This window comes from Agelaius tricolor, unplaced genomic scaffold (genome assembly GCF_023055355.1).
Source record: "Agelaius tricolor isolate 1412-34295 unplaced genomic scaffold, bAgeTri1.0.p SCAF_41, whole genome shotgun sequence".
In the NCBI taxonomy this organism is placed as follows: Eukaryota; Metazoa; Chordata; class Aves; order Passeriformes; family Icteridae; genus Agelaius; species Agelaius tricolor.
In genome coordinates, this window is record NW_027269301.1 from 1,926,597 (window position 1) to 1,951,387 (window position 24,791).

General features: G+C 56.8%; 1 protein-coding gene and 2 long non-coding RNA genes across 8 annotated transcripts; all 3 read left to right on the top strand.

The window, feature by feature from the left end:
* Window positions 1-297: 297 nt before the first annotated feature.
* Window positions 298-24,286, top strand: DMTN (dematin actin binding protein). Of its 6 annotated transcripts, XM_071454729.1 has the most exons (18): window positions 298-425; window positions 5,376-5,428; window positions 6,203-6,256; window positions 10,073-10,147; window positions 13,114-13,269; window positions 14,705-14,749; window positions 14,838-14,946; window positions 15,960-16,016; window positions 16,097-16,249; window positions 16,343-16,452; window positions 17,399-17,504; window positions 18,743-18,804; window positions 18,930-18,978; window positions 19,711-19,718; window positions 19,899-19,958; window positions 21,811-21,891; window positions 22,781-23,597; window positions 23,645-24,286. In XM_071454729.1, exons 3-17 carry the CDS (start codon window positions 6,239-6,241, stop codon window positions 22,892-22,894), a joined length of 1,203 nt encoding a protein of 400 aa, XP_071310830.1. In that variant the 5' UTR covers window positions 298-425; window positions 5,376-5,428; window positions 6,203-6,238; the 3' UTR covers window positions 22,895-23,597; window positions 23,645-24,286. The 6 variants fall into 6 exon arrangements, with proteins under 6 accessions (XP_071310830.1, XP_071310828.1, XP_071310824.1 ...); XM_071454727.1 differs by lacking the exons at window positions 22,781-23,597; window positions 23,645-24,286 and having other exon boundaries at window positions 10,076-10,147; window positions 19,711-19,958; XM_071454723.1 differs by lacking the exons at window positions 298-425; window positions 22,781-23,597; window positions 23,645-24,286 and adding an exon at window positions 1,934-2,089 and having other exon boundaries at window positions 19,711-19,958.
* Window positions 7,357-9,766, top strand: LOC139603793 (uncharacterized). Its single transcript, XR_011683807.1, has 2 exons — window positions 7,357-9,519; window positions 9,689-9,766. It is a non-coding gene; the product is annotated as an uncharacterized lncRNA (long non-coding RNA).
* LOC139603794 (uncharacterized) lies at window positions 11,078-12,391 on the top strand. The gene is made up of 2 exons (XR_011683808.1): window positions 11,078-11,671; window positions 11,761-12,391. It is a non-coding gene; the product is annotated as an uncharacterized lncRNA (long non-coding RNA).
* Window positions 24,287-24,791: the final 505 nt, after the last annotated feature.

A 24,791-nucleotide genomic window follows, 5' to 3' on the forward strand; every position in this document is an offset into this window, starting at 1 on the left:
CCTCCATCCCTCTCTGAACCCACAGGATTGTCCTGCACCTCCTCCATCCCTCTGTGTCTCCCCAGGATTGTCCTGCACCCCCTCCATCCCTCTGTGTCTCCTCAGGATTGTCCTGCACCCCCTCCATCCCTCTGTGTCTCCCCAGGACTGTCCTGCCCTCCCTCATCCCTCTCTGCATCCATGGGACTCTCCTGCACCTCCTCCTTCCCTGGCCGAGCCCCGGGGCCTCTCCTGCCCCCGCTGCAGCTCCGGGCGATCCCCGGTGCCGCTCCCGCATCTGCCGGTGCCGCTCCCGGTGCGGCGGCGGGCGGGGGGCGGTCGCTGTGGTAACGCGCGTGCGGCGCAGGGGCGGGAGGGATGCTCGGCGCGGGGATGGCTCCCGGCGGACGGGCAGCGCTGCCTGCGGGCCATGGGCTCCCCTGAAGGTAGGGCCTGACCCCCGCACCCCACCCCGCACCCCGCATCCCCCGGGCACCCTCCTGCACCGGGACCGGCGAGACCCAGCGGGCTCCGGGCTCGCTTTGAGTGGGTGCATGAAACACCGCGCGTTGTGGGTTGGAGCGGGATCGGGGCGCCCCCAAACTCCTCCCGCGGGCACCCCCAGGCGTGTCGGTGCCACGGCCGGGTCAGGCGGCCGAGCAGCCCCCGGGCGCAGGTGGCGGCCGCCGAGCAGCCGCTGCGATCGTCTTCATGCTTGAGAAACTGGGTTAGTGGCGGCGGAGAGGCGGCCGCAGCCTCGATGATTCACGGGCACGGCCCCGGGCGGCGGCGGGGCCCGGAGGAGCCCCCCGGGATGGCGGAGCCAGGACCGGGATGCTCCGGCCAGCCGGGCCGGCCCCGGCGCTGAAGGACACGCGTGTGGATCCCCCTGGGGCTGTATCCCTGCCAGATGTTCACCTCTGGGCCTGGATGCCGCCCAGATGTGCAGCCCTGGGTGCGTTTCCTCCCAGATGTGCAGCCCGGACACACCCCAGGCCCTGCGCGTCCACCCGGAGGGGTCCAGCAGCTTTTTCCTGAGCGGGGTGGGGGGAAACTGAGGCAGCGAGGAGCAGAAGCAGCGAGGAGGAGCCCCCGAACGGGAGCTGCTGCTGTCACCAGGCAGCGCTCCCACACAGAGCCGGGAATAGACTCCGGATCCCGGCGCTGCGGCACCAACGCAGCCCCGCCGCCCCCGGCGGATCCGGCCGCGGCTCCGCTCCCGTGCCCGATCCCGGGGTGCCGGGATCGCGTTCCGAGCGGCCCCGGAGGGATGGAGGCGGCCGCAGCACCCCCTGCCCTGCGCAGAACCGCGACCCCCAGGGTTTGGGGGGGCATTGGGGTTTTGGGGCTCAGCTCTCCCCGCCAGAGCCCAGCGCTCGCTTGTGGCAGATTCCCAGCACCTCCCAACCCTCCCTGAGCTGCGCCGGTGCCGCGGATGGAAATTCCCGCTGGATTTCCCCTCCCGGGGCAGCGAGGGGTGGGCGCAGCGCCCCCAGCCCCATCCTGGGCGTGGGATCGGGCGGGAGGTGCCGACCCCCCCCCTCCATCGCCCCACGCTGCCGCAGCCCCGTGAGGTGCCGGGGGTGCCAAAATCCCTCCAAAACCCCTCCGGGGGGAGCGGGGGCAGCCGCGCCCGGTGCCCAGCGGGGGCCGGGGGGTGCCAGGGCTGCCCCTGGCAGCGGGGCCAGGCCGGGTTATTCGTGTTTTCCTCCCTCTTTGTGCCGGGGAAGCGGGAGGAGCGGCAGCCAATACTGCTTCGTCATGATGCCGGTTAATTCTCCTCTTGTTGGGAAAGGGACTGAGCCAGCAGCGAGTCGGGGAGAGGCGAGCGGCACCCACGCGGCCACCGCCGCCCCCCTCCCGGGCAGCCACGCACTCCCGCACCCTCCCAGCCCAGCTCCACGCAGCCTCCCCCGCACGCCCAGCGCGGTTATCGGGCGGCGGGGCCGGGCTGCCGGGGGGTGATAGGCTCCTGCTGCCGCCCTCCCGCCCGCGTCCCCGCTCTCACGGCTCCGGATGCGCCGCAGCCCCCCCGGGAGCCCACGCGTGATCGGGGGCTGGGTGGGAGCATCGCCCCGCGGCCGGAGGGATGCGGTGAGCCCGGCCTTAGGTGAGTGAGCGGCTCGGCAGGGACGGGGACACGGCTGGGGACACGGAGGGTGTGGGGGGGCCGGGTCGTGGCTGCCGCTCTCCGTTTTCCCGTCGCTTTTTCCCCCCCACGTTTTGTCCCCACCTTGTCCCCACTGCTGCCATCGCGGGGACCCCTCCCCAAGCCCCCCCTGCGGCACCACAGCGCCCTCAGAGCCCCCCCGGGACCACCCCCGTGTCCCCTCCCCGGGGACATCGCCGGGGGACGAGGCCGGGACCGCCCAGCCCTGCCCAGCCCCACCTGAGGGGGGAATTTGTGGGGTCTCAGCGCTGCTGCCGGGGGGGGACCCCCCAATCCCACCCCCTCCGTGAAGGGTTGGATGCTCCCTGGCCGCGGTGGACACGGAATTTTGGGGTGCCCCAACCCCGCTGGCAAAGCCCGGAGGCGGCAAATTCCCATTTCCCCACGGCCCCGAGCATCGAGGGGGGATTTAGGGGCAGAAGAAATTCCCATTTCCCCACTGCCCCGAGCATCGAGGGGGGATTTAGGGACAGAAGAAATTCCCATTTCCCCACCTCCAGGGAGCATCGAGGGGGGATTTAAGGGCAGAATTTGGGGCGCAAATTCGGGGCGTCCCCCCCAATCTCTTGGCCGTGCATGCAGCCAAGGGGGGGTTCAGCTGCTGGCTGTGGGTGCCAGGCTGGGCTCATTCCTGGGCCACCTCGGGAGCCCCGGGTGTCCTGTCAGGTGTGACCCCCCCGGTGACCCCAGGTGCGGTGTTGGGGTGCCCAGGCCCCCATCCCGGGGTACCCAACGCTGGGCGTGCCGAGCCCAGGGCTGGCAGAACCGGGGGGGGTTTTGGGGTGCGGGGGCTCCCCCAAACTCCCGGGGGAGGCGCGGAGGGCGCGGCCTCCTCACACATCCCCGGCGGGTCCCTCCGCGTGCGGGATGAGCAGGCTAATCCCACTTTAATCCCGGATTACGAGCCACGTGAGGCGCGGCCCAGAGCGGGGCTGTGGGGTGGCCAGCGGGGCAGGGGGGCCGGGCAAGGAGCCCCCCGCTCATCCCCGGGAGTTTTGGGGTTCAGGCCACGTCTCCCCCCTCTAAACCTGCAGGGCAGGGCCGGGGGAAAGCTGCGCTGGCCCAGATTCCGCGGGTGGGAGGAAGCGAGGAGGTGGAAATGCCTCCTTCACCTCCATCCGCTCCGGGATGGGGTGGGCGGGTTGTTGATACCCCCCCCTTCCCTTCCCCTCCCCTCCCCATCCACCTTCCATGCGGGGAAACTGAGGCACGGAGCATCCCCGTGCGCGCGGCTGGTCCATCCCAGCCATGGAAAAACGCCCGGGGCTGGCAGCTGGTGGCTTTGGAGGCCACCGAGGTGGCGGGGCAGCGACACGGGAGCGACGGCTGGCGACAGCCACGCTGGCCCGGCGGGGACAGAAACAGGACAAAGGAGGAACCGGACACCGGCGGGGCGCGGGTCGCGGAGCCACGGTCGCTGTCGCTGTCGCGCTCAGGTTGCCCGTGGGGCCCCGCGTGTGGCGGTGCCTCGGTTTCCCCGGTGAGCGGGGAGGATGCTCCGGGCCTCGCCTGCGCTGTTTGTTTGGAGCTTGTGGTGGGAGGAGGAGCAGCAGCAGCAGCAGGAGGAGGAGGAGGAGGGCTGGGCCGGGCTGGGAAGCACCGGCCACCGTTCCCAGGGCTGGCGGGAACCGTCTGTTCAGGGAACTTGTGACCCCGGCTGTCCCCACCGTGTCGCTGCTGGCTGCGAGCCGCGACAGCCGCGCCACGATTCGGGCACTGGTGGCACGGCCGGGAAGGGAGAGTGAGGAGGAGGAGGAGGAGGAGGGGATGGAGGAAGGCTGGGGGTCCCCTGCCGCTCCCCCCCGGCCCTGGGGGGGTTCTCAGGGCCTGGCTCCTGGCGCGGGGCCGGGCGCTGATGGCTTTGGCGGCTGCGAAAAGTCAAATCCGGATTTCCTCGGGGTGGGGAGGAGGGAACCGAGCTCTTCCCGCGGCAGCGCAGCCCTGGCTCCCCTCACGGGGGGGGCACCGGCACCCCTGCATGCCCGTGAGCCCCGCCCGCACGTGTCCTGTCCGTCTGTCCGCCCATCCATCCGTCCTTCCTTCCTTCCTCCATCTCTCTCCCTCTTCCCACGCTCCCTGCCCGGCTCTTTTCGGTGCCCTCAGCATCTCCCTGGGAGGGGGACACGCTGCGTGTCCCCCCCTCCTGTCCCCGCTCCCCCGAGCCCTCCTGGCCGGGAAAATCCCAAAACAGCCGCGCTTATCTCGGGCCAGGCGCGGACCTGGCCGCGGCTCCGCGGTTTGATCGGGGGTTGCCACGGGGACCGCGGCTGCCATCGGGGCGGTGGCTCCTGCCTGCTCCTGATAAGCTGTCCCCGCGCTCTGGGGACGCGGGGGGGGCCCCGTGGTGGCCGAGGTGGCTGCGCGGGCCTGGCACCTCCGGCCAATTTTGTGGCGTCGCTCCGCAGCCCCGGTTCGGGTTCGTTTTCCTTCCCCTCCGCTCCCGTTCTCCGCCATCGCCTCCATCTGCTCGCTGTCACCGCGTCCCTCCGGTGTCCCCAGCGCGACCGGGGGCGGGGGGCGAGGCTGGCTCCGTCCGGCGCTGGAAAGTGTGAGCTCAGGGCTGTGCCCAAGCGGACAATGCCGCCCTTGTGCCGCTCTGGCGCTGCCCATCGCACCGGTCCCGGGTCCCGGCAGGGGCTGGGATGGGCTCAGCGCCTTGAACCCCGCGCCAGGGACGGATCTGGGGGGGTCTTTGTGGCGGGGGGGTCCCCAGGGAGGGCAGAGCCGCCTCCCCCCGCAGCCCGAGGGTGCTCCCGGGTCTCTCGGACCCATCCCCGCGTCCCACGGGAGCGACATCGGCGGGGACAGCGGGCTCGGTGTCCCCAAGGCGGTGCCACCCCCGTGCCCAGCCTGCGGGCTGGAGCTGCCCGCGCCGCTGTCACTGTCGCTGTCACTGTCGCTGTCACCGCACGAGCTTTTCCCAACTCCGGCCCTTCTGAAAGGAGAAGGTTGGAGGAGAATGGGGAATTTTCCCCTTTGTGCGCTCCATTGTGGCCTCAGAGCGCGGCCGGGCCCGAGCCCCGGGGGCTCCGGGGGGCCGAGCCCGTCCCGCTGCCCGTGGAGCCTTCTGGAGGCCGCACAAGGGACAAAAGGGCGACACCGCCGCCAGCACCGTCAGCACCGGCGGGCAGGGACACGCGGCGGGCACGGGGACAGCGTGGGGACAGCGTGGGGACAAGGGCAGGTTTGTCACCCACTCACGGCCACCGCTGTGCTCTCCCTGCAGAGGGAACAGCCGAGCCCCAGCGCCCAGGGGGATGTGGAGCCACAGAGGCAGCGGTGAGTGCGGTGTCCCCTGCCTGTCACTGTCCCCTGCTTGTCCCATCCCTGTGCCCTGCCTGTCCCTGTCCCTCACCTGTGCCCTGCCTGTCCCCTCCTTGTCCCTCACCTGTGCCCTGCCTGTCCCCTTGGGGGACTGGGAAGGCTCCTGCCTATACCTGTCCCCTCACCTGTCCCCTGCCTATACCTGTCCCCTCACCTGTCCCCTGCCTATACCTGTCCCCCTCCTGTGCCCTGCCTGTCCCCTCACCTGTCCCCTCCCTGCCTGTCCCTGTCCCCTCCCTGTCCCCCTCCTGTGCCCTCGCCTGTCCCTCCACCTGTCCCTCCCTGTCTCTGTTCCCCGCCTGTCCCCTGCCTGCCCCTGTCCCCCTTCCTGTCCCCCTCACTGTCCCATCCCTGTCCCCTGCCTGTTCCTGTCCCCTCACTGTCCCTCACCTGTGCTCTGCCTCTCCCCTTCCTGGGGGACAGTGGCACCTCCTGGCAGGCCTGTTCTGCTGCCACCACTGGGGCCATGCCACCCCTGTTTGGGGCTGTGCCCCCCTCGTTTGGCACTGGGGCCGTGCCCCCCCCATTTGGGGCCGTGCCCCCCTTATTTGGCACTGGGGCCGTGCCCCCCCTGTTTGGGGCCGTGCCCCCCTCGTTTGGCACTGGGGCCGTGCCACCCCCGTGCCCGCTGTGGGCCCAGCCCGTGCCAGGAGGGCCGTGGGATGTGGGACCCCCCCAGGGGGGCTCTGTGCCCACCCTGGCAGTGCCCGAACCCCTCTGTGCCCACAGGACCCTGTGACTGACACAGCCCCAGCCCGCGGCTGAATGGAAAGACTGCAGAAGGTACAGGGGGCTGGGGACGGGTTTGGGGGTCCAGGGAGGGTTTGAGGGTCCAGAACAGGATTCTGGGGGTCCAGGGAAGGTATTGGGGGTGCAGGGAGGGTAAAGGAAGTCCAGAAAGGGTGTTTGGGGTCCGGAACAGGGTGTTTGGGGTCCAGGGAGGGTGTTGGGGGGACTGGGAAGGGCTTGGGGGCCCAGAAGAGGGTTCTGGGGGCCCAGGGAAGGTCTTGGGGGTCCAAGGAGGCTGTTGGGGGTCCAGAACGGGGTTCTGGGGGTCCAGTGAAGGTTCTGGGCTTCAGGAAAGGTCTTGGGCTGCCAAAGAAGGTGCTGGGGGTCTGGGGATAGAGAACAGCGTGCTGGGGGTCCAGAGGAGGTTCTGGAGGTCCAGGGAAGGTTCTGGAGGTCCAGGGAAGGTTCTGGGGGTCCAAGAAAGGATATTGGGGGTACAGAGAAAGTGCTGGGGGTGTGGGAAAAGTTCTGGGGGTACAGAGCGGGGTGCTGGGGGTCTGGACAGGGTGCTGGGGGTCCAGAGATGGTTCTGGAAGTTCAAGGAAGGGTGTTGGGGGTCTGGGCAGAGTGTTGGGGGTACAGGGAAAGTGCTGAGAGTACAGAACGGGGTGCTGGGGGTCCAGAGAAGGTGCTGGGGATCCAATAAAGGGTGTTGGAGGTCTGGGAGGGTGCTGGGGGTCCAGGGAAGGTTCTGGGGGTGTGGGAAGGTTCTGGGGGTCCAGGCAGGGTGTTGGGGGTACAGAGAAGATTTTGGGGGTCCAGAGAAGGTTCTGGGGGTGTGGGCAGGTGCTGGGGGTCCTGGCAGGGTGCGGGGGTGCTGGGGGTCCTGGCAGGGTGCTGGAGAATGGGGAGCCCCGCACGCACACGGGGCTGGTGCCAAAGGCAGGGGCAGTCGTGGGCCGCTGTTAGCCCGGCCCTGCCTTCCTCCTCCTCCTCCTCCTCCTCCTCCCGTCCTCCAGCCCAGCCTGGCAGCACCATCTGGCGGCAGCGCGTCCTGGCCGCGCCGCTGTCACCTCCCGGCTGTCCCGGCTGTCCCCTGCCTGCCCGTGCCCACCTGAAACGCCCGACCCAAGGAATTTGGGATCCGTGGGTGTGAGGATGTTCACAGGGGTCTGAGGATGAGGGAGGAGACGAGGATCTGACTCCATGGTTCAGAAGGCTGATTTATTATTTTATGATATATATTACATTAAAACGATACTAAAAGAATAGAAGAAGGGATTTCATCAGAAGGCTGGCTGAGAATAGAATAGGAAAGAATGATAACAAAGGATTGTGGCTCAGACTCTCTGTCCGAGCCAGCTGGGCTGTGATTGGCCATTAATTAGAAACAACCACATGAGGCCAATCCCAGATGCACCTGTTGCATTCCACAGCAGCAGATAACCATTGGGTACATTTTGTTCCTGAGGCCTCTCAGCTCCTCAGGAGGAGAAATCCCAAGGAAAGGATTTTCCATGGGAGATGCCTGTGACAGGTGGGCACAGGGGGGGTTTGGGGTCTCTGCTGCTCACAGGGACCCCAGGATGTGTTCAAGTCTCTTTACCCAGCCCGGCAGTCAAAGAAGGAGTCAGAGCTCTTCAGTTCTCATTCCCAAGGTTGTTTATTGTTCCTTGTCTATAAAATTCTTTCCCCTGTCCAGCCAAGGTCCGTGCAGCAGGACAGACAGAGGCACACTGACACCCTCGGTTATCTTTTCATACTAAAAACCACCTGTACAATATTTACAATTCCTTCCCAATACCCATCACCTGTGTTAGACACTGAGCTTCTACTCTAAACCAATCCCAAAGTGCCACCATCACCCAGAAGATGGAGGCCAAGAGGAAGAAGAAGGAGAAGGACAGGACACACCCAGATTCCTCCATCTTGCCCCCTGAACCCCCATTCTAAAAACCCCAAAATTCTGTTTTTCACCCCATGATAAATTCGCTCTCATTCTACTCAAACTGTCCTGGCTTGCAGGTCTTCATATAAGATTGGTAATTTTTTTCCATGGGTTAAAATCAAAGCCACAGAGGTGTCTTGGTCTCTGAGCCCCCATTCTAAAACCCCCTGAAAAAAATCTATTTTCACCCCGTGACAAACTAACTATTATTCTACTTTGAATTTCGTGGCTTGCAGGTCTTCATCTAAGGTTGGTAATTATTTTTTCCATGGGTCATAATCAAAATCACAGGGGTCTTGAGCTCTGTGCCAGGGTCTCTGAGTCCCCATTCTAAAAACCCCAAAATTCTGTTTTTCACCCCATGATAAATTCACTCTCATTCTACTTAACCTGTCCTGGCTTGCAGGTCTTCATATAACATTAATAATTTTTTTCCATGTGTTAAAATCAAAGCCAGAGGTGTCTTGGGCTCTGAGCCCCCATTCTAAAAACCCCAAATTCTATTTTTCACCCCATGATAAATTCACTCTCATTCTACCTAAACTGTCCTGGCTTACAGATCTTCATATAACGTTGATATTTTTTTTCCATGGGTTAAAATCAAAGCCACAGAGGTGTCTTGGTCTCTGAGCCCCCATTCTAAAAACCCCCAAAAAAGTCTATTTTCCACCCCATGACAAACTATTATTCTACTTAAACTCTTTTGACTTGTAATTCTTCATCTAAGGTTGGGAATTGTTTTTTCCAAGGGCTGAATCAAAGGCACAGGGGTCTTGAGCTCTGTGCCAAGGTCTCTGAGTCCCCATTCTAAAAACCAAAAAAATCTATTTTCCCCCCCATGATAAATTCACTCTCATTCTACCTAAACTGTCCTGGCTTGCAGGTCTTCATATAAGGTTGATAATTTTTTTCCATGGGTTAAAATCAAAGACACAGAGGTGTCTTGGGTTCTGAGCCCCCATTCTAAAACCCCCCAAAAATCTATTTTTCATCCCATGACAAACTAACTATTATTCTACTTAGAATTTCATGGCTTGCAGGTCTTCATATAAGGTTGATAATTATTTTTTCCATGGGTCATAATCAAAATCACAGGGGTCTTGAGCTCTGTGCCAGGGTCTCTGAGTCCCCATTCTAAAAACCCCAAAATTCTGTTTTTCACCCCATGATAAATTCACTCTCATTCTACTTAACCTGTCCTGGCTTGCAGGTCTTCATATAACATTAATAATTTTTTTCCATGGGTTAAAATCAAAGCCACAAAGGTGTCTTGGTCTCTGAGCCCCCATTCTAAAACCCCCTGAAAAAAACCTATTTTCACCCCGTGACAAACTAACTATTATTCTACTTTGAATTTCGTGGCTTGCAGGTCTTCATATAAGGTTGGTAATTGTTTTTTCCAAGGGCTGAATCAAAGGCACAGGGGTCTTGAGCTCTGTGCCAGGGTCTCTGAGCCCCCATTCTAAAAACCCCAAAATTCTATTTTTCACCCCATGATAAATTCGCTCTCATTCTACTTAACCTGTCCTGGCTTACAGATCTTCATATAACATTAATAATTTTTTCCATGGGTTAAAATCAAAGCCAGAGGTGTCTTGGGCTCTGAGCCCCCATTCTTAAGCCCCCAAAAAATCTATTTTTCACCCCGTGACAAACTAACTATTATTCTACTTAAACTCTTTTCACTCGTAATTCTTTGTAATAGTTTTTTTTTCTTTTGACTCTTTTGACTTGTAATCCTTGATAATTGTGTTTTCCAAGAGCCAAATCAAAGGCACAGGAGTCTTGAGCTCCGTGCCCGGGTCTTGGAGCCCCTTGGCCGGGGTTTGGGCAGGGACAGACAGACAGACGTGCTGAATTCTGACACAGGGGTGTCCCCAAACCCCTTCCTGGGCTGAACCTCGCCCCCTTTTTCCATCCAGCAGCCTCTGACCTCCCCTGGGAGCGTCTGCTCTTCCCGCGGATCCAGCGTTCCCGGCTCTCCCTCCAGCATCGTGGTAAGGAGCCATTCCCACCTTCCCACCTGGTCCCTAAATCCCTGCGGCCGGGATGTGCCCCCAAAACCACCCCCAGCCCCCCCTGCGTGGCCTTGGAGGGTGTGAGCCCCCCCATTCCCAAAAAAATCCCAAAAATTCCCTTCTGAACCCCAAATGAAGGCGTTTTCCCTTCATTCCAGGCCAAAATGGACAATGAGGTCCTGGGCTACAAGGACCTTGTAAAAAATTCCCAAAAATTCCCATCTACACCCCAAATGGAGTTTTCTTCCCTTGCAGGCCAAAATGGACAACAAGGTCCTGGGCTAAAAGGACCTTATAAAAAACTCCCTCAATTTCCAAAAAATTCCCTCAATTTCGCAAAAATTCCCAAAATGGACAATGAGGTCCTGGGCTACAAGGACCTTGTAAAAAATTCCCAAAAATTTCCATCTGCACCCCAAACGAAGGCGTTTTCCCTTCTTCCCAGGCCAAAATGGACAACGAGGTCCTGGACTACAATCCCATGAGCTCCAACCCCACGAGCTCCCAAGGACCTTGTGAAAAATTCCCTAAATTTCAAAAAAATTCTCCAAATTTCCCAAAAAATTCCCTTCTGCACCCCAAATGAAGGTGTTTTCCCTTCATTCCAGGCCAAAATGGACAACGAGGTCCTGGGCTACAATCCCATGATTCCCAATCCCATGAGCTCCCAATCCCAACTCCATGAGCTCCCAAGGACCTTGTGAAAAATTCCCTAAATTTCCCAAAAATTCCCTTCTGCACCCCCAATGAAGGTGTTTTCTCTTCCTTCCAGGCCAAAATGGACAACGAGGTCCTGGGCTACAAGGACCTTATAAAAAATTCCCTAAATTTACCAAAAATTCCCTCAATTTCCCAAAAATTCCCAAAATGGCCAATGAGGTCCTGGGCTACAATCCCATGAGCTCCCAAACCGAATGAGCTCCCAAAGACCTTGGAAAAAATTCCCTAAATTTCTCAAAAATTCCCATCTGCACCCCAAACGAAGGCGTTTTCTCTTCCTTCCAGGGCAAAATGGACAACGAGGTCCTGGGCTACAAAGACCTTGTAAAAAATTCCCTAAATTTACAAAAAAATCCCTAAAATTCCCAAAAATTCCCTTCTGCACCCCAAATGAAGTTGTTTTCTCTTCCTCCCAGGCTAAAATGGACAACGAGGTCCTGGGCTACAATCCCATCATTCCCAACCCCATGAGCTCCCAATCCCAACCCCATGAGCTCCCAAGGACCTTGTGAAAAATTCCCTAAATTTCAAAAAAATTCCCTAAATTTCCCAAAAATTCCCTTCTGCACCCCCAATGAAGTTGTTTTCTCTTCCTCCCAGGCTAAAATGGACAACGAGGTCCTGGGCTACAATCCCATGAGCTCCAACCCCATGAGCTCCCAATCCCAACTCCATGAGCTCCCAAGGACCTTGTGAAAAATTCCCTAAATTTCCCAAAAAATTCCCTTCTGCACCCCAAATGAAGTTTTTTTCTCTTCCTTCCAGGCCAAAATGGACAATGAGGTCCTGGGCTACAAGGACCTTGTAAAAAATTCCCTCAATTTCCCAAAAATTCCCTCAATTTCGCAAAAATTCCCAAAATGGACAATGAGGTCCTGGGCTACAAGGACCTTGTAAAAAATTCCCAAAAATTCCCTTCTGAACCCCAAATGAAGGAGTTTTCTTCCCTTGCAGGCCAAAGTGGACAATGAGGTTCTGGGGTAGAAGGACATTGTAAAAATTTCCCTAAATTTCCCAAAAATTCCCATCTGCACCCCAAATGAAGGCGTTTTCCCTTCCTTCCAGGCCAAAATGGCCAACGAGGTCCTGGGCTACAAGGACCTTATAAAAAACTCCCTAAATTTCCCCAAAATTCCCTAAATATCCCAAAAAATTCCGTTCTGCACCCCAAATGAAGTTGTTTTCCCTTCATTCCAGGCCAAAATGGACAACATGGTCCTGGGCTACAATCCCATGAGCTCCAACCCCATAAACTCCCAAGGACCTTGTGAAAAATTCCCTAAATTTCCCAAAAATTCCCTTCTGCACCCCAAATAAAGGCGTTTTCCTTTCATTCCAGGCCAAAATGGACAACAAGGTTCTGGGCTACAATCCCACGAGCTCCCAAACCGAATGAGCTCCCAAGGACCTTGGAAAAAATTCCCTAAATTTCCCAAAAATTTCCCTAAATTTCCCAAAAATTCCCATCTGCACCCCCAATGAAGGCGTTTTCCCTTCCTTCCAGGCCAAAATGGACAACGAGGTCCTGGGCTACAATCCCATCATTCCCAATCCCATGAGCTCCCATTCTCAACCCCATGAGCTCCCAAGGACCTTGTGAAAATTCCCTAATTTTCCCAAAAATTTCCCATCTGAACCCCAAATGAAGGCGTTTTCCTTTCATTCCAGGCCAAAATGGACAACGAGGTCCTGGGCTACAATCCCATGATTCCCAATCCCATGAGCTCCCAATCCCAATCCCATGAGCTCCCATTCCCAACCACACAAACTCCCAAGGACCTTGTGAAAAATTCCCTAAATTTCCCCAAAATTCCCTAAATATCCCAAAAAAATCCGTTCTGCACCCCAAATGAAGTTGTTTTCTCTTCCTTCCAGGCCAAAATGGACAACGAGGTCCTGGGCTACAATCCCATGAGCTCCAACCCCATGAGCTCCCAATCCCAACCCCATGAGCTCCCATTCCCAACCACACAGACTCCCAAGGACCTTGTGAAAAATTCCTTAAATTTCCCAAAAATTCCCTTCTGCACCCCAAACGAAGGCGTTTTCCCTTCCTTCCAGGCCAAAATGGACAACGAGGTCCTGGGCTACAATCCCATGAGCTCCAACCCCATGAGCTCCCAATCCCAATCCCATGAGCTCCCAAGGACCTTGTGAAAAATTCCTTAAATTTCCCAAAAATTCCCTTCTGCACCCCAAATCAAGTTGTTTTCCCTTCTTCCCAGGCCAAAATGGACAACGAGGTCCTGGGCTACAAGGACCTGGCTGCCATCCCCAAGGACAAAGCCATCCTGGACATCGAGCGCCCCGACCTGATGATCTACGAGCCCCACTTCACCTACTCGCTGATGGAGCACGTGGAGCTGCCCCGGAGCCGCGAGGTGAGCGGGAATTCCCCGGGAATTTTGGGAGAATCCCACCTGGAGAGGAGGGACGGCCGTGGTGGAGCAGAATTTGAGAAAAATAGGGAAAAAATTCCAGCAGAAAAATAGCAAAAATTCATGAAAATTCGTTGTAATTCGTAATAGGGCGTGAAGGTTTTTCAAGTTGTTAGAATTCAGTAAACAGCATTGAATTAATTAAAATCAATGCAAATTAATTCAAAATTGAATTAAAATTAATTGAAGTAGAATGAATAAAAATGAAATATAATAAATCAAAATGAAATTAATAGAATTTTACTATAAATGAAATAATAAATTTTAAAAAAATTAAAAATAGAAGGATCACTGAGCTGGAATAGAATTCTAGAATAATATGAAAAAAATCCAGCACAAAAATAGCTAAAATTGATTTAAATTCATTATAATTTGTAATAGTTCCTGAAGGTTATTAAAATTGCTAAGATTCAGTAAAAAACCATTAAATTAATTAAAATTCAGTAAAATAAAGTGAATAAAAATAAAATATAATAAATCATAAAGAAATTAATAGAATTTTATTATATATAAAATAATAGGTTTTTAAAAATTAAAAACTAGAAGGATCACCGAGCTGGAATAGAATTCTAGAATAATATGAAAAAATGCCAGCAGAAAAATAGCTAAAATTTATTAAAATTCTTTATAATTTGTAACAGTTCCTGAAGGTTATTAAAATGTTTAGGATTCAGTAAAAACCATTAAATTAATTAAAATTCAGTCAAATTAATTAAAAATTAAATTAAAATAAATTAAAATTAATAAAATAAAATTTAAAATAAATTGGAAATAAATTAATAAAGTTTAATTATAAGTAAAATAACATTTTGTAATGATAATATTTAAATATGTTTAATACTATATTAAGTCATTATATAATTTATATTTTATTATATTACATTACATTATATTTTATTATGTTTCATTATGTTATGTTATATTATATTACATTATAACGTGATGTAATATAATATACTTGAATATATTACATTATATTACATTATATTACATGATATTACATTATATTACATTATATTACATTATATTACATTATATTACATTATATTACATTACATTATATTACATTACATTACATTATATTACATTACATTACATTTAATTATATTACATTACATTACATTTAATTATATTACATTACATTATATTATATTACATTACATTAATTATATTATATTACATTATATTACATTACATTACATTTAGTTATATTACATTATATTACATTACATTAATTATATTATATTACATTATATTAATTATATTATATTTATATTTTTAATATTATTTTATAACATTATAATATTTTATAATTATAAAAATAAAATAAAAATAAATTAAAAATTAATAAAATTCCTTCAATCCTTGCCTTCTGCAGCGCTCCCTGTCTCCCAAATCCATGTCTCCTCCTCCGTCTCCAGAGGTGAGTCCTGGCCCTGCTGGGCTGTGTGGGGAGGGGGCGGTGCTGAACTGGGGGGGCTCTCGCTGACCCCGATGCCGTTTTCCCGCAGGTGATCCGGGAGTGGCTGGAGAGCCGCCCCCCCAGCAGCGCCGCGCTGCCCCCCTCGCGCCAGGGCCCTGCTCCCACGCGCAGCAGCGTCCAGCACTTCCACCGCCCCGGTACCGCCCCGGCACCCCAGAACGGGACCCCAGCACTGCCCCAGGCAGCCGGGCCCGCCTGGAGCCTCCTCCCAGCACCATCAGCTCCCATTCCCAACCCCATAATCTCCCATTCCTAATCCCATCAGCTCCCAACCCCATGAGCTTCCATTCCCAACCCCATAAATTCCCATTCCTAATCCCATCAGCTCCCAATCCCATGAGTTCCCATTGCCAATCCCATGAGCTTCCAACCCCACAAATTCCCATTCCCAGCCCCATAAATTCCCATTCCTAATCCCATCAGCTCCCAATCCCATGAGTTCCCATTCCCAATCCCATGAGCTTCCAGCCCCACAAATTCCCATTCCCAGGCCCATAAATTCCCACTCCCAACCCCATGAGTTCCGTTCCCATTCCCAATTCCATCAACTCCCAGTCCCATGAGTTCCCATTCCCAACCCCATAAATTCCCATTCCTAATCCCATCAGCTCCCAATCCCATGAGTTCCCATTCCCAATCCCATGAGCTTCCAACCCCACAAATTCCCGTTCCCAGCCCCATAAATTCCCATTCCCAACCCCACAAATTCCCATTCCCAATCCCACGAGCTCTCATTCCCAAACCCATAAACTCCCACTCTTTACCCCAGAGAGCTCCCATTCCCAACCTCATGAGCTTCCATTCCCAGGCCCATAAATTCCCACTCCCAACCCCATGAGTTCCCATTCCCAATTTCATCAACTCCCATTCCCAACACCCATGAGTTCCCAACACCCATGAGTTCCCATTCCCAACCCCATAAATTCCCATTCCCAATGCCAGGAGCTCCCAGCCCCATAAATTCCCATTCCCAGGCCCATAAATTCCTATTCCCAACCCCATGAGCTCCCAATCCCATGAGTTCCCACTCCCAATCCCATGAGCTCCCAGCTCCATGAGCTCCCACTCCCATTCCCATCTCATTCCCGACCCCATGAGCTCCCAATCCCACGAGTTCCCATTCCCAACCCCAAATCCCCCTTTTCTCCAGAGACCGACACCACAGAGCTCAACATTTACAAGAAGCCCCCGATCTACCGGCAGAAAGGTGAGTGTGGGGAGGCGAGGGGTCCATCCCACGGGATGGGGCACCCCGGGATGCCCCCTCACCCCACCCTGTGCCCCCAGACCACCATTCCAGTGCCCACCACGGGAAGCATCTCATCGAGGACCTGATCATCGAATCCTCCAAATTCCCGGCGGCGCAGCCCCCGGATCCCAACCAGCCCGCCAAGATCGAGACCGACTACTGGCCCTGCCCGCCCTCGCTGGCCGTCGTGGGTAGGTGGGACCAGGGGGTCTTGGTCTTCCCTCCTGAACACCCCAGGGGGGGCTGGGGATGGCTGGAATGTCCCTTTGTCCCTTTTCCCGCAGAGACGGAGTGGAGGAGGAGGATGGCGTCCAAGAGAGGTGAGGAGGAGGATGAGGATCTGACGGAGGAGATGAAGAACCTGCGGGAGCTCCAGAGGCAGGAGCTGAGCAAGGTCAGGGGCGGGGTGGGAGCTCTGAGGGGCCGGGGGGGCTGGCACTGATCACAACGGGGGTCCCTTGGTGACACCTCTGAGGTGACACTGGCACCGATCCCAATGGGGGTCCCTTGGTGGCAGCTTTGGGGGGACACTGGCACCGATCCCAATGGGGGTCCCTTGGTGGCACCTCTGAGGTGACACTGGCACCAATTCCAATGGGGGTCCCTTGGTGGCAGCTTTGGGGGGACACTGGCACTGATCCCAATGTGGGTCCCTTGGTGGCACCTCTGAGGGGCTGGGGGCAATGACACCGATCCCAATGTGGGTCCCTTGGTGACACCTCTGAGGTGACACTGGCACCAATTCCAATGGGGGTCCCTTGGTGGCAGCTTTGGGGGGACACTGGCACTGATCCCAATGTGGGTCCCTTGGTGGCACCTCTGAGGGGCTGGGGGCGATGACACCGATCCAAATGGGGGTCCCTTGGTGGCACCTCTGAGGTGACACTGGCACCGATCCCAACGGGGGTCCCTTGGTGACACCTCTGAGGGGCTGGGGGGGCTGGCATTGATCCCAAAGGGGGTCCCTTGGTGGCACCTCTGGGGGTCACTGGCATGGATCCCAATGGGGGTCCCTTGGTGGCAGCTTTGGAGGGCTGGGGGTGTGATGGCACCCATCCCAAAGAGGGTTGGGATAAAAATAAAATAAAATAAAATTAAATTAAATTAAATTAAGAATAAATTCAAATTAATTCAATCCTCGGTGGCAGCTCTGAGGGGCTGGGGGTGCTGGCATTTATCCCAACGGGGGTCCCTTGGTGGCAGCTTTGAGGGGCTGGGGGGAGAGTGGCACCCATCCCAACAGGGATAAAAATAAAATAAAAATAAATTAAATTAAATTAAAATAAATTAAAAATAAATTAAAATTAATTCAATCCTTGGTGGCACCTCTGGGTTCCCAGGTCACCTCCAACCTCGGGAAGCTGATCCTGAAGGAGGAGATGGAGAAGTCGCTCCCGATCCGGAGGAAAACTCGCTCACTGCCGGACCGGACGCCTTTCCACACCTGTGAGTGGGACGATTCTCCTGAATCCTGCCCTTTCCTTCCTCACCTCTGGGAGCCTGCACCCCCATTCTGCACCCCAAATCCCGCCTGCACACCCCAAATCCTGCCTGTACATCTCAAACCCCACCCGCACCTCTCAAATCCTTCCCGCACACCCCAAATCCCGCCTGTAAATCCCAAATCCCGCCTGTACATCTCAAACCCCACCCGCACCTCTCAAATCCTTCCCGCACACCCCAAATCCTTCCTGTAAATCCCAAACCCCACCTGCACACCCCAAATCCCGCCTGTACATCCCAAATCCTTCCTGTAAATCCCAAATCCTGCCTGTACACCCCAAATCCCACCTGTACATCCCAAATCCTGCCTACACCTCCCAAACCCCACCTGTACCCCCTAAATCCCACCTGCACCCCTGCTCATCCCTGCCCATCCCTGATGGTCCCTGCCTGTCCCCAAATGTCCCTAAAAGTCCCAGCCCATCCCTGATGGTCCCTGCCCATCCATGTCCATCCCTGCCTGTCCCTAAATGTCCCTGCCAATCCCCGATGGTCCCTGATGGTCTCTGCCTGTCCCTACAGGTTTCTGCCTGTCCCTGCCCATCCCTAAAGGTCCCTGTCCTTCCCTGCCTGTCCTTAAATGTCCCTAAAGGTCCCTGCCTATCCCTGCCTGTCCCTAAATGTCCCCAAGGGTCCCTGACGGTCTTTCCCTGTCCCTAAATGTCCCTGATGGTCTCTGCCCATCCCTGCCCATTTCTGGTGGTCTCTGCCCATCCCTGCCTGTCCCTAAAGGTCCCTGCCTGTTCCTAAATGTCCCCAAAGGTCCCTGACCATCTCTTCCTGTCCCTAAATATCCCTAAAGGTCCCTGCCCATCCCTAAATGTCCCCAAAGGTCCCTGACCATCTCTGCCTGTCCCTAAATATCCCTAAAGGTCCCTGCCCATCCCTAAATGTCCCCAAATGTCCCTGACGCTCTCTGCCCATCCCTGCCCGTCCCTAAATGTCCCCAAATGTCCCTGCCCGTCCCTGCCTGTCCCCAAAGGTCCCTGCCCATCCCTGCCTGTCCCTGCCTGTCCCCAAATGTCCCTGACACTCCCTCCCCATCCCTAAATGTCCCTAAATGTCCCCAAAGGTCCCTGCCCGTCCCTGCCCATCCCTGCCTGTCCCCAAAGGTCCCTGCCCATCCCTGCCCGTCCCTGCCTGTCCCCAAATGTCCCTGACGCTCTCTGCCTCTCTCCCAGCCCTCCACACGAGCTCCAAGAGCTCCTCCCTTCCCGCCTCGGGCCGGAGCACCCTCACCCGGGTAAGGGTCCGTCAGCTGCGCCCCCCTCCCACACTGCCGGGGTCACCCCAGCCCGGGGTCACCCTGCTCTGGGGTTTGGGGTCACCCCTGTGACCCTGTCCCCGTGTCTGTCCCTGTCCCCACAGCTGCAGTCAGCAGAGTTCGGCTCGGCCGGGAGCGAGAAGGGGAGCCCTGGTGAGGGGCAGGGCAGGGGCTGGGGGTGTCCTGGGGATCTGGGGGGATCCCCACTCTTGGGGATGTGGGGATGTCCCTGGGGATGTGGGGGTGTCCCTGAGAATGTGGGGGTGTCCTGGGGGTGTCCTGGGGATGCTGGAATATCCTGCAGAGATGTGGGAGAGTTTTTGGGACGTGGGGGTGTCCCTGAGAATGTGGGGGTGAGCCCGGGTAGTTTGGGGGTGTCCCTGGGGGTCTGGGGCTGTCCTGGGGATGTGGGGGTGATCCTAGGAGTGTGGGGGTGTCCTGGGGATGTCCCTGGGAATGTGGGGGTGTCCCTGGAGATGTGGGGTTGTCCTGGGAGATGTGTGGGTGATGCCAGCTGGTGTGGGGGTGTCCTGGGGATGAGGGGGTGTCCCAGGGAATGTCCCCAGGAATGTGGGGGTGTCCTGGGAGTGTGGGGATGAGGGGGATGTCCCTGGGGATCTGGGGGTGTCCTGGGGATGTTCCTGGGAGTGCGGGGCTGTTGTGGGAGTGTGGGGGTGTCCTGGGGGTGTTTCCAGGAATGTGGGGGTGTCCTGGGAGATGTGGGTGTGTCCCTGGGAATGTGGGGGTGTCCTGCAGGGACGCTGCAATGTCCTGGGGGATGTGGGGGTGTCCCCAGGGTCTGGGATGGGCGGCACAAGCCCGGGCCCAGCAGAATGTGGGGGCACAGCGGGGTCCCCGGGCTGAGCCCCCTCCCCTCTTCCACAGCCCTGCAGGTAAGAGCTCACCTGGACACGGACACCGAGACCCAGGAGACGGTGACGGGGGCGGGGACACCGGGGCCACCTCGGGGACGGTCCCTGGAGGGGGGAGGGACCTGGAGCCCCCCTGACCTGGGCTTCAGGAGGGGGGAATTGGGGTGGGGGCCGGGCTGACCTCAGGCTTTGCCCCCCCAGAACGGCCAGCGCGGGCGGATGGACAGAGGGAACTCCCTGCCCAGCATGCTGGAGCAGAAGGTGAGAGGGGCTGGGGGCTTGGAGGGGGCTGGGGGGCTTGGGTGGGGCTTGGGGGGCTTGGGTGGCGTCAGGAGGGGGCTTGGGTGGGGCTTGGATGGGGTTTGGATGGGGCTGGGGGGCTTGGGTAGGGTCAGGGAGGGCTTGGATGGGGCTGGGGGGGCTTGGATGGGGTTTGGATGGGGCTGGGGGGGATTGGGTGGCGTCAGGAGGGGTTTGGATGGGGTCAGGGGGGGCTTGGGTGGGGTTTGGATGGGGCTTGGATGGGGTCAGGGGGGGCTTGGGTGGCGTCAGGAGGGGGCTTGGGTGGGGCTTGGATGGGGTCAGGGGGGGCTTGGATGGGGTTTGGATGGGGCTTGGATGGGGTCAGGGGGTGCTTGGGTGGGGCTGGGGGGGCTTGGATGGGGTCGGGGGGGCTTGGGTGGGGTCAGGGGGAGCTTGGATGGGGTTTGGATGGGGCTGGGGGGGCTTGGGTGGGGTTTGGATGGGGCTTGGATGGGGCTGGGGGGCTTGGGTGGGGCCAGGGGAGGCTCTCACAGCCCCGTGCCCCCCCCGTTAGAAAAATTAATCCACAAACATCAGAGGTTTATGTCCAAAAAGGGCTGCTCTGTGTCCTAAAAAGGGAGGATGCAGCCTCCCTTTTTATCCCAATTTCCAGCCACATTTCCCTTCTCTCTTTCCCCATTTCTGAGGTGCTTGAGAGGTTCAGACTCTCCAGAACACCTGATCCCAAAGATTCCCCTCTAATGTATAAAACCCTCCTTTTAATTTGAATTAGTATGGAATTTAGGGGGTTTTTCCCCATTTTTTCCCCACTTGAGAGGTTCAGACTCCCCAGAACACCTGATCCCAAAGATTCCCCTCTAATGCATAACCCTCCCTTTTAGTTTTTTAATTCTTACGGAATTTAGGGGTTTTTCTTCCCCATTGTTTCTTTCCTCTTTCAAAATCTAATTTCGTTTATCAGCAAACCTAAAGTTTATTTGTGTTAGGAAAATTAACCCACAAACACCAGAGGTTTGTGTCCAAAAAGGAGACAGAGGAGTCCTTTGACTTTATTCCAATACAGGCAGAGGCCATGGGGCATCCCCTGGGGTCTCTCAGATTTTTGGAGGACTCAGCCTCCCTTTTTATCCCAATTTCCAGCCACATTTCCCTTCTCTCTTTCCCCATTTCTGAGGTGCTTGAGAGGTTCAGACTCCCCAGAACACCTGATCCTAAAGATTCCCTTCTAATGTATAAAACTCTCCTTTTAATTTTTAATTCTTATGGAATTTAGGGGGTTTCCCCCATTTCTGAAGTACTTGAGAGGTTCAGACTCCCTGATCCCAAAGATTCCCCTCTAATGTATAACCCTCCCTGTTAGTTTTAAATTCTTGTGGAATTTTGGGGTTTTTCCCCATTTCTGAGGTACTTGAGACTCAGAAATGGGGAAATTCAGACTCCCCAGAACACCTGATCCCAAAGATTCCCCTCTAATGTATAACCCTCCCTTTTAGTTTTAAATTCTTATGGAATTTAGGGGGTTTCCCCCATTTCTGAGGTACTTGAGAGGTTCAGACTTCCTGGAACACCTGATCTCGAAGATTTCCCTCTAATGTATAAAACCATGCTTTTAATTTTTAATTTTTGCTGAATTTAGAGGTTTCTCTCCCCCACTGTTTCTTTCATCTTTCAATATCCCACTTCATTTTCCAGCAAACCTAAAGTTTATTTCTAAAAGCAAATCTCTTTTTCCATTCATCAATCAGTGGAATCCTTCCCATGGTTTCTTTTACCTCCCAGTGCCGGTTTTATCAGACCCAGGCCCTGTTTATAACCACAAATCCCCCATTCCTCTGCCCCCTTTTTGCAGATCTACCCCTACGAGATGCTGATGGTGACGAACCGAGGCCGAGTGAAGCTCCCGCCCGGCGTGGACAGGACCAGGCTGGAGGTGGGGGCTGTGCCACCCTCGGGGGGGCTCTGGGTGTGTCACTGTCCCCAGTGGGTGTCATCATCCCCCGTGGGTGTCACTCACCATCCCCAGTGGGTGTCACCATCCCCTGTCCATGTCACCATCCCCTGTGGGTGTCACCATCCCCTGTCCGTGTCACCCATCCCCTGTGGGTGTCACCATCCCCAGTGGGTGTCACCATCCCCTGTCCATGTCACCGTCCCTTGTGGGTGTCACCATCCCCTGTGCGTGTCACCATTCCCTGTCTGTGTCACCACCCCCTGTCCATGTCACCATCCCCTGTCCGTGTCACCGTCCCCTGTAGGTGTCACCATCCCCTGTGGGTGTCACTCACCGTCCCCAGTGGGTGTCACCATCCCCTGTGCGTGTCACCATCCCCTGTGCGTGTCACCATCCCCAGTGGGTGTCACCATCCCCTGTCCGTGTCACCATCCCCTGTCCATGTCACCATCCCTGTGCGTGTCACCATCCCCAGTGGGTGTCACCATCCCCAGTGGGTGTCACCATCCCCTGTCCGTGTCACCGTCCCCTGTCCATGTCTCCATCCCCAGTGGGTGTCACCACCCCCTGTGGGTGTCACCATCCCCTGTCCGTGTCACCGTCCCCTGTCCACGTCACCATCTCCTGTCCACGTCACCATCCCCAGTGGGTGTCACCATCCCCTGTCCATGTCACCATCCCCAGTGGTTGTCACCATCCCCAGTGGTTGTCACCATCCCCAGTGGGTGTCACCATCCCCTGTGGGTGTCACCATGCCCTGTGTGTGCCACCATCCCCTGTGGGTGTCACCGCCCCCTGTCGGTGTCACCATCCCCTGTCCATGTCACCACCCCCTGTGGGTGTCACCATGCCCTGTCCCCTCCCGCAGCGCCACCTGTCCCCCGAGGATTTCCTGAAGGTGTTCGAGATGTCGCCGGAGGAGTTCGGCAAGCTGGCGCTGTGGAAGCGCAACGAGCTGAAGAAGAAAGCCTTCCTCTTCTGAGTCCTCCTCCTCCTCCTCCTGCTCCTGCTCCTCCTCCTCCTCGGGCCAGCTCCGTCTGTGTCGCGCCGTGGAACCGCTTCAGGGCTCCCCGCCGGTTTTTATTGGGGTCCCCCCACCCCAGCTCCTCCAGCCCCCCCAAATCTGCGCCCCCCGCCTCAATCCTGGTGGGCACGGTTGGGCCACGGGGCTCTCTGGGCTTTGTGCCCACCCTGGGAATGTGCCTGGCTCTGCTTTCAGCCCCCTGGCGGCACTGAGGGGGTGATGGGGGGGTCCCCTCCTCCCTGAGGGTCTGCAGCCCCCATCTGCCACCCCGAGGTGCCCCCCGAGGTGCCCCCGTGCCCCACCCCGAGGCTTGGGAAGAGCCCACACTGCCAGACCGACCTTCTCCCAGCAAAGCCGGGCCCAAATCCCAGCTTAAACCCCCCAGCTCTGTCCCCCCGGGTCCCTCCTGTGCCAGGAGCTGCAGGGGGCACCCCAAGGACACTGCCAGCCCTGAGGGGCAGGGGGAGCACCCCGGGGGCGGCAGGGTTGGGGTGGGGGGTCCCTGGAGCATCTCCAGCTGTGGATGGGGGGGGGATGCAGGGGGTGATGATTTGGGGGGCACCGGGGTGATGATTTGGGGGGCACAGGAGGGCACTGGAGTGATGATTTGGGGGGCACTGTGGTGATGATTTGAGGGGCACAGAAGCGATGATTTGGGGGGGCACAGGAGCGATGATTTGGGGGGCACAGGAGCGATGATTTCGGGAGCACAGGAGTGATGATTTCAGGAGCACAGGAGGGCACTGAGGTGATGGTTTGGAGGGCACTGGGACAATGATTTGGAGGGCACTGGGACAATGATTTGGAGGGCACTGGGACAATGATGTGGAGGGCACTGGGGCGATGATCCGGAGGGCACAGGAGGGCGCTGGAGCGATGATTTGAGCACTCAGCCGGCACGGATGGATTGGAGCAGGGCACGGCTCGATGGGCGCTCACCGAGGCTGGCCGCTGTCCCTGTCCCCTCCCGGACAGGGCTCGGCACCGGGCAGCACCTTCCCTTCCCCGCCTCCCCTCTCCAGGCACACGTTTTGGGCAGGACCCCTCTCTCCCTGCACCCCCCGACCCCTCCACGCTCCCCGGTTTTTTGTTTCCAGCCACTTTCCAGCCGCTAGACCTTGTTGGGATGTAAAGAATGTAATTTATCGGGAATTCACTGGCCCATACTTGCCTTTCACTGCTACAAACGACATATCTATAAATATATATATAAATATGGGTTGTTTTCGGACTGGACTACAGTGATTCACTTTCTCTGTTTTTGTTAGAGTTTATTTTATTTGCTGGTGTCGGAGAATCCGCGTGAGAGTGATTTTTTGCTTACAATTAAAGGTGAAATGGCTTTATCCAGCCCGGCTCCGCAGCTTTGCTTCCCCCTCTCGCCCAAAAATCCCCCCGGGCCCGCGGCCGGGTCCCTGCAGATGGCGGTGCTGCTCCGAGGAGGACGCGGAGCCTTCCCCGCCTTCCTCCCGCCCCGGCCGGGCTGCGCTGGGGGCCCGCAGGGCGTGTGCGAGCCGAGCCGGGCCGGGACAGCGCGGGCCCGGGCCCGGTCCCCATCCCGGTACCGATCCCCATCCCACTCCCGATCCCCATCCCGGTCCTTGTCCTGATCCCGATCCCGTTCCCCGTCTGGATCCCGATCCCGGCTCCGGTCCCGATCCCGATCCCGATCCCTGTCCTAATTCTGATCCCCATCCCGCTCCCGTTCCCCGTCTGGATCCCGATCTCGGTCCCCGGTCCCTGTCCTGATCCCGATCCCAGTCCAGATCCCAATCCCGATCCCCGTCAGGATCCCGATCCCGGTCCCGGTCCTAATCCTGATCCCGGTCCCTGTCCTGATCCCACTTCCGGTACT

Excerpts from the sequence above, each read along its gene's own strand:
- DMTN (XM_071454729.1), top strand. Across the intron at positions 14,750-14,837 it reads CTCCTCCTCCGTCTCCAGAG|GTGATCCGGGAGTGGCTGGA; the intron begins GTGAGTCCTGGC and ends GTTTTCCCGCAG. Across the intron at positions 16,250-16,342 it reads GCCCTCGCTGGCCGTCGTGG|AGACGGAGTGGAGGAGGAGG; the intron begins GTAGGTGGGACC and ends CTTTTCCCGCAG.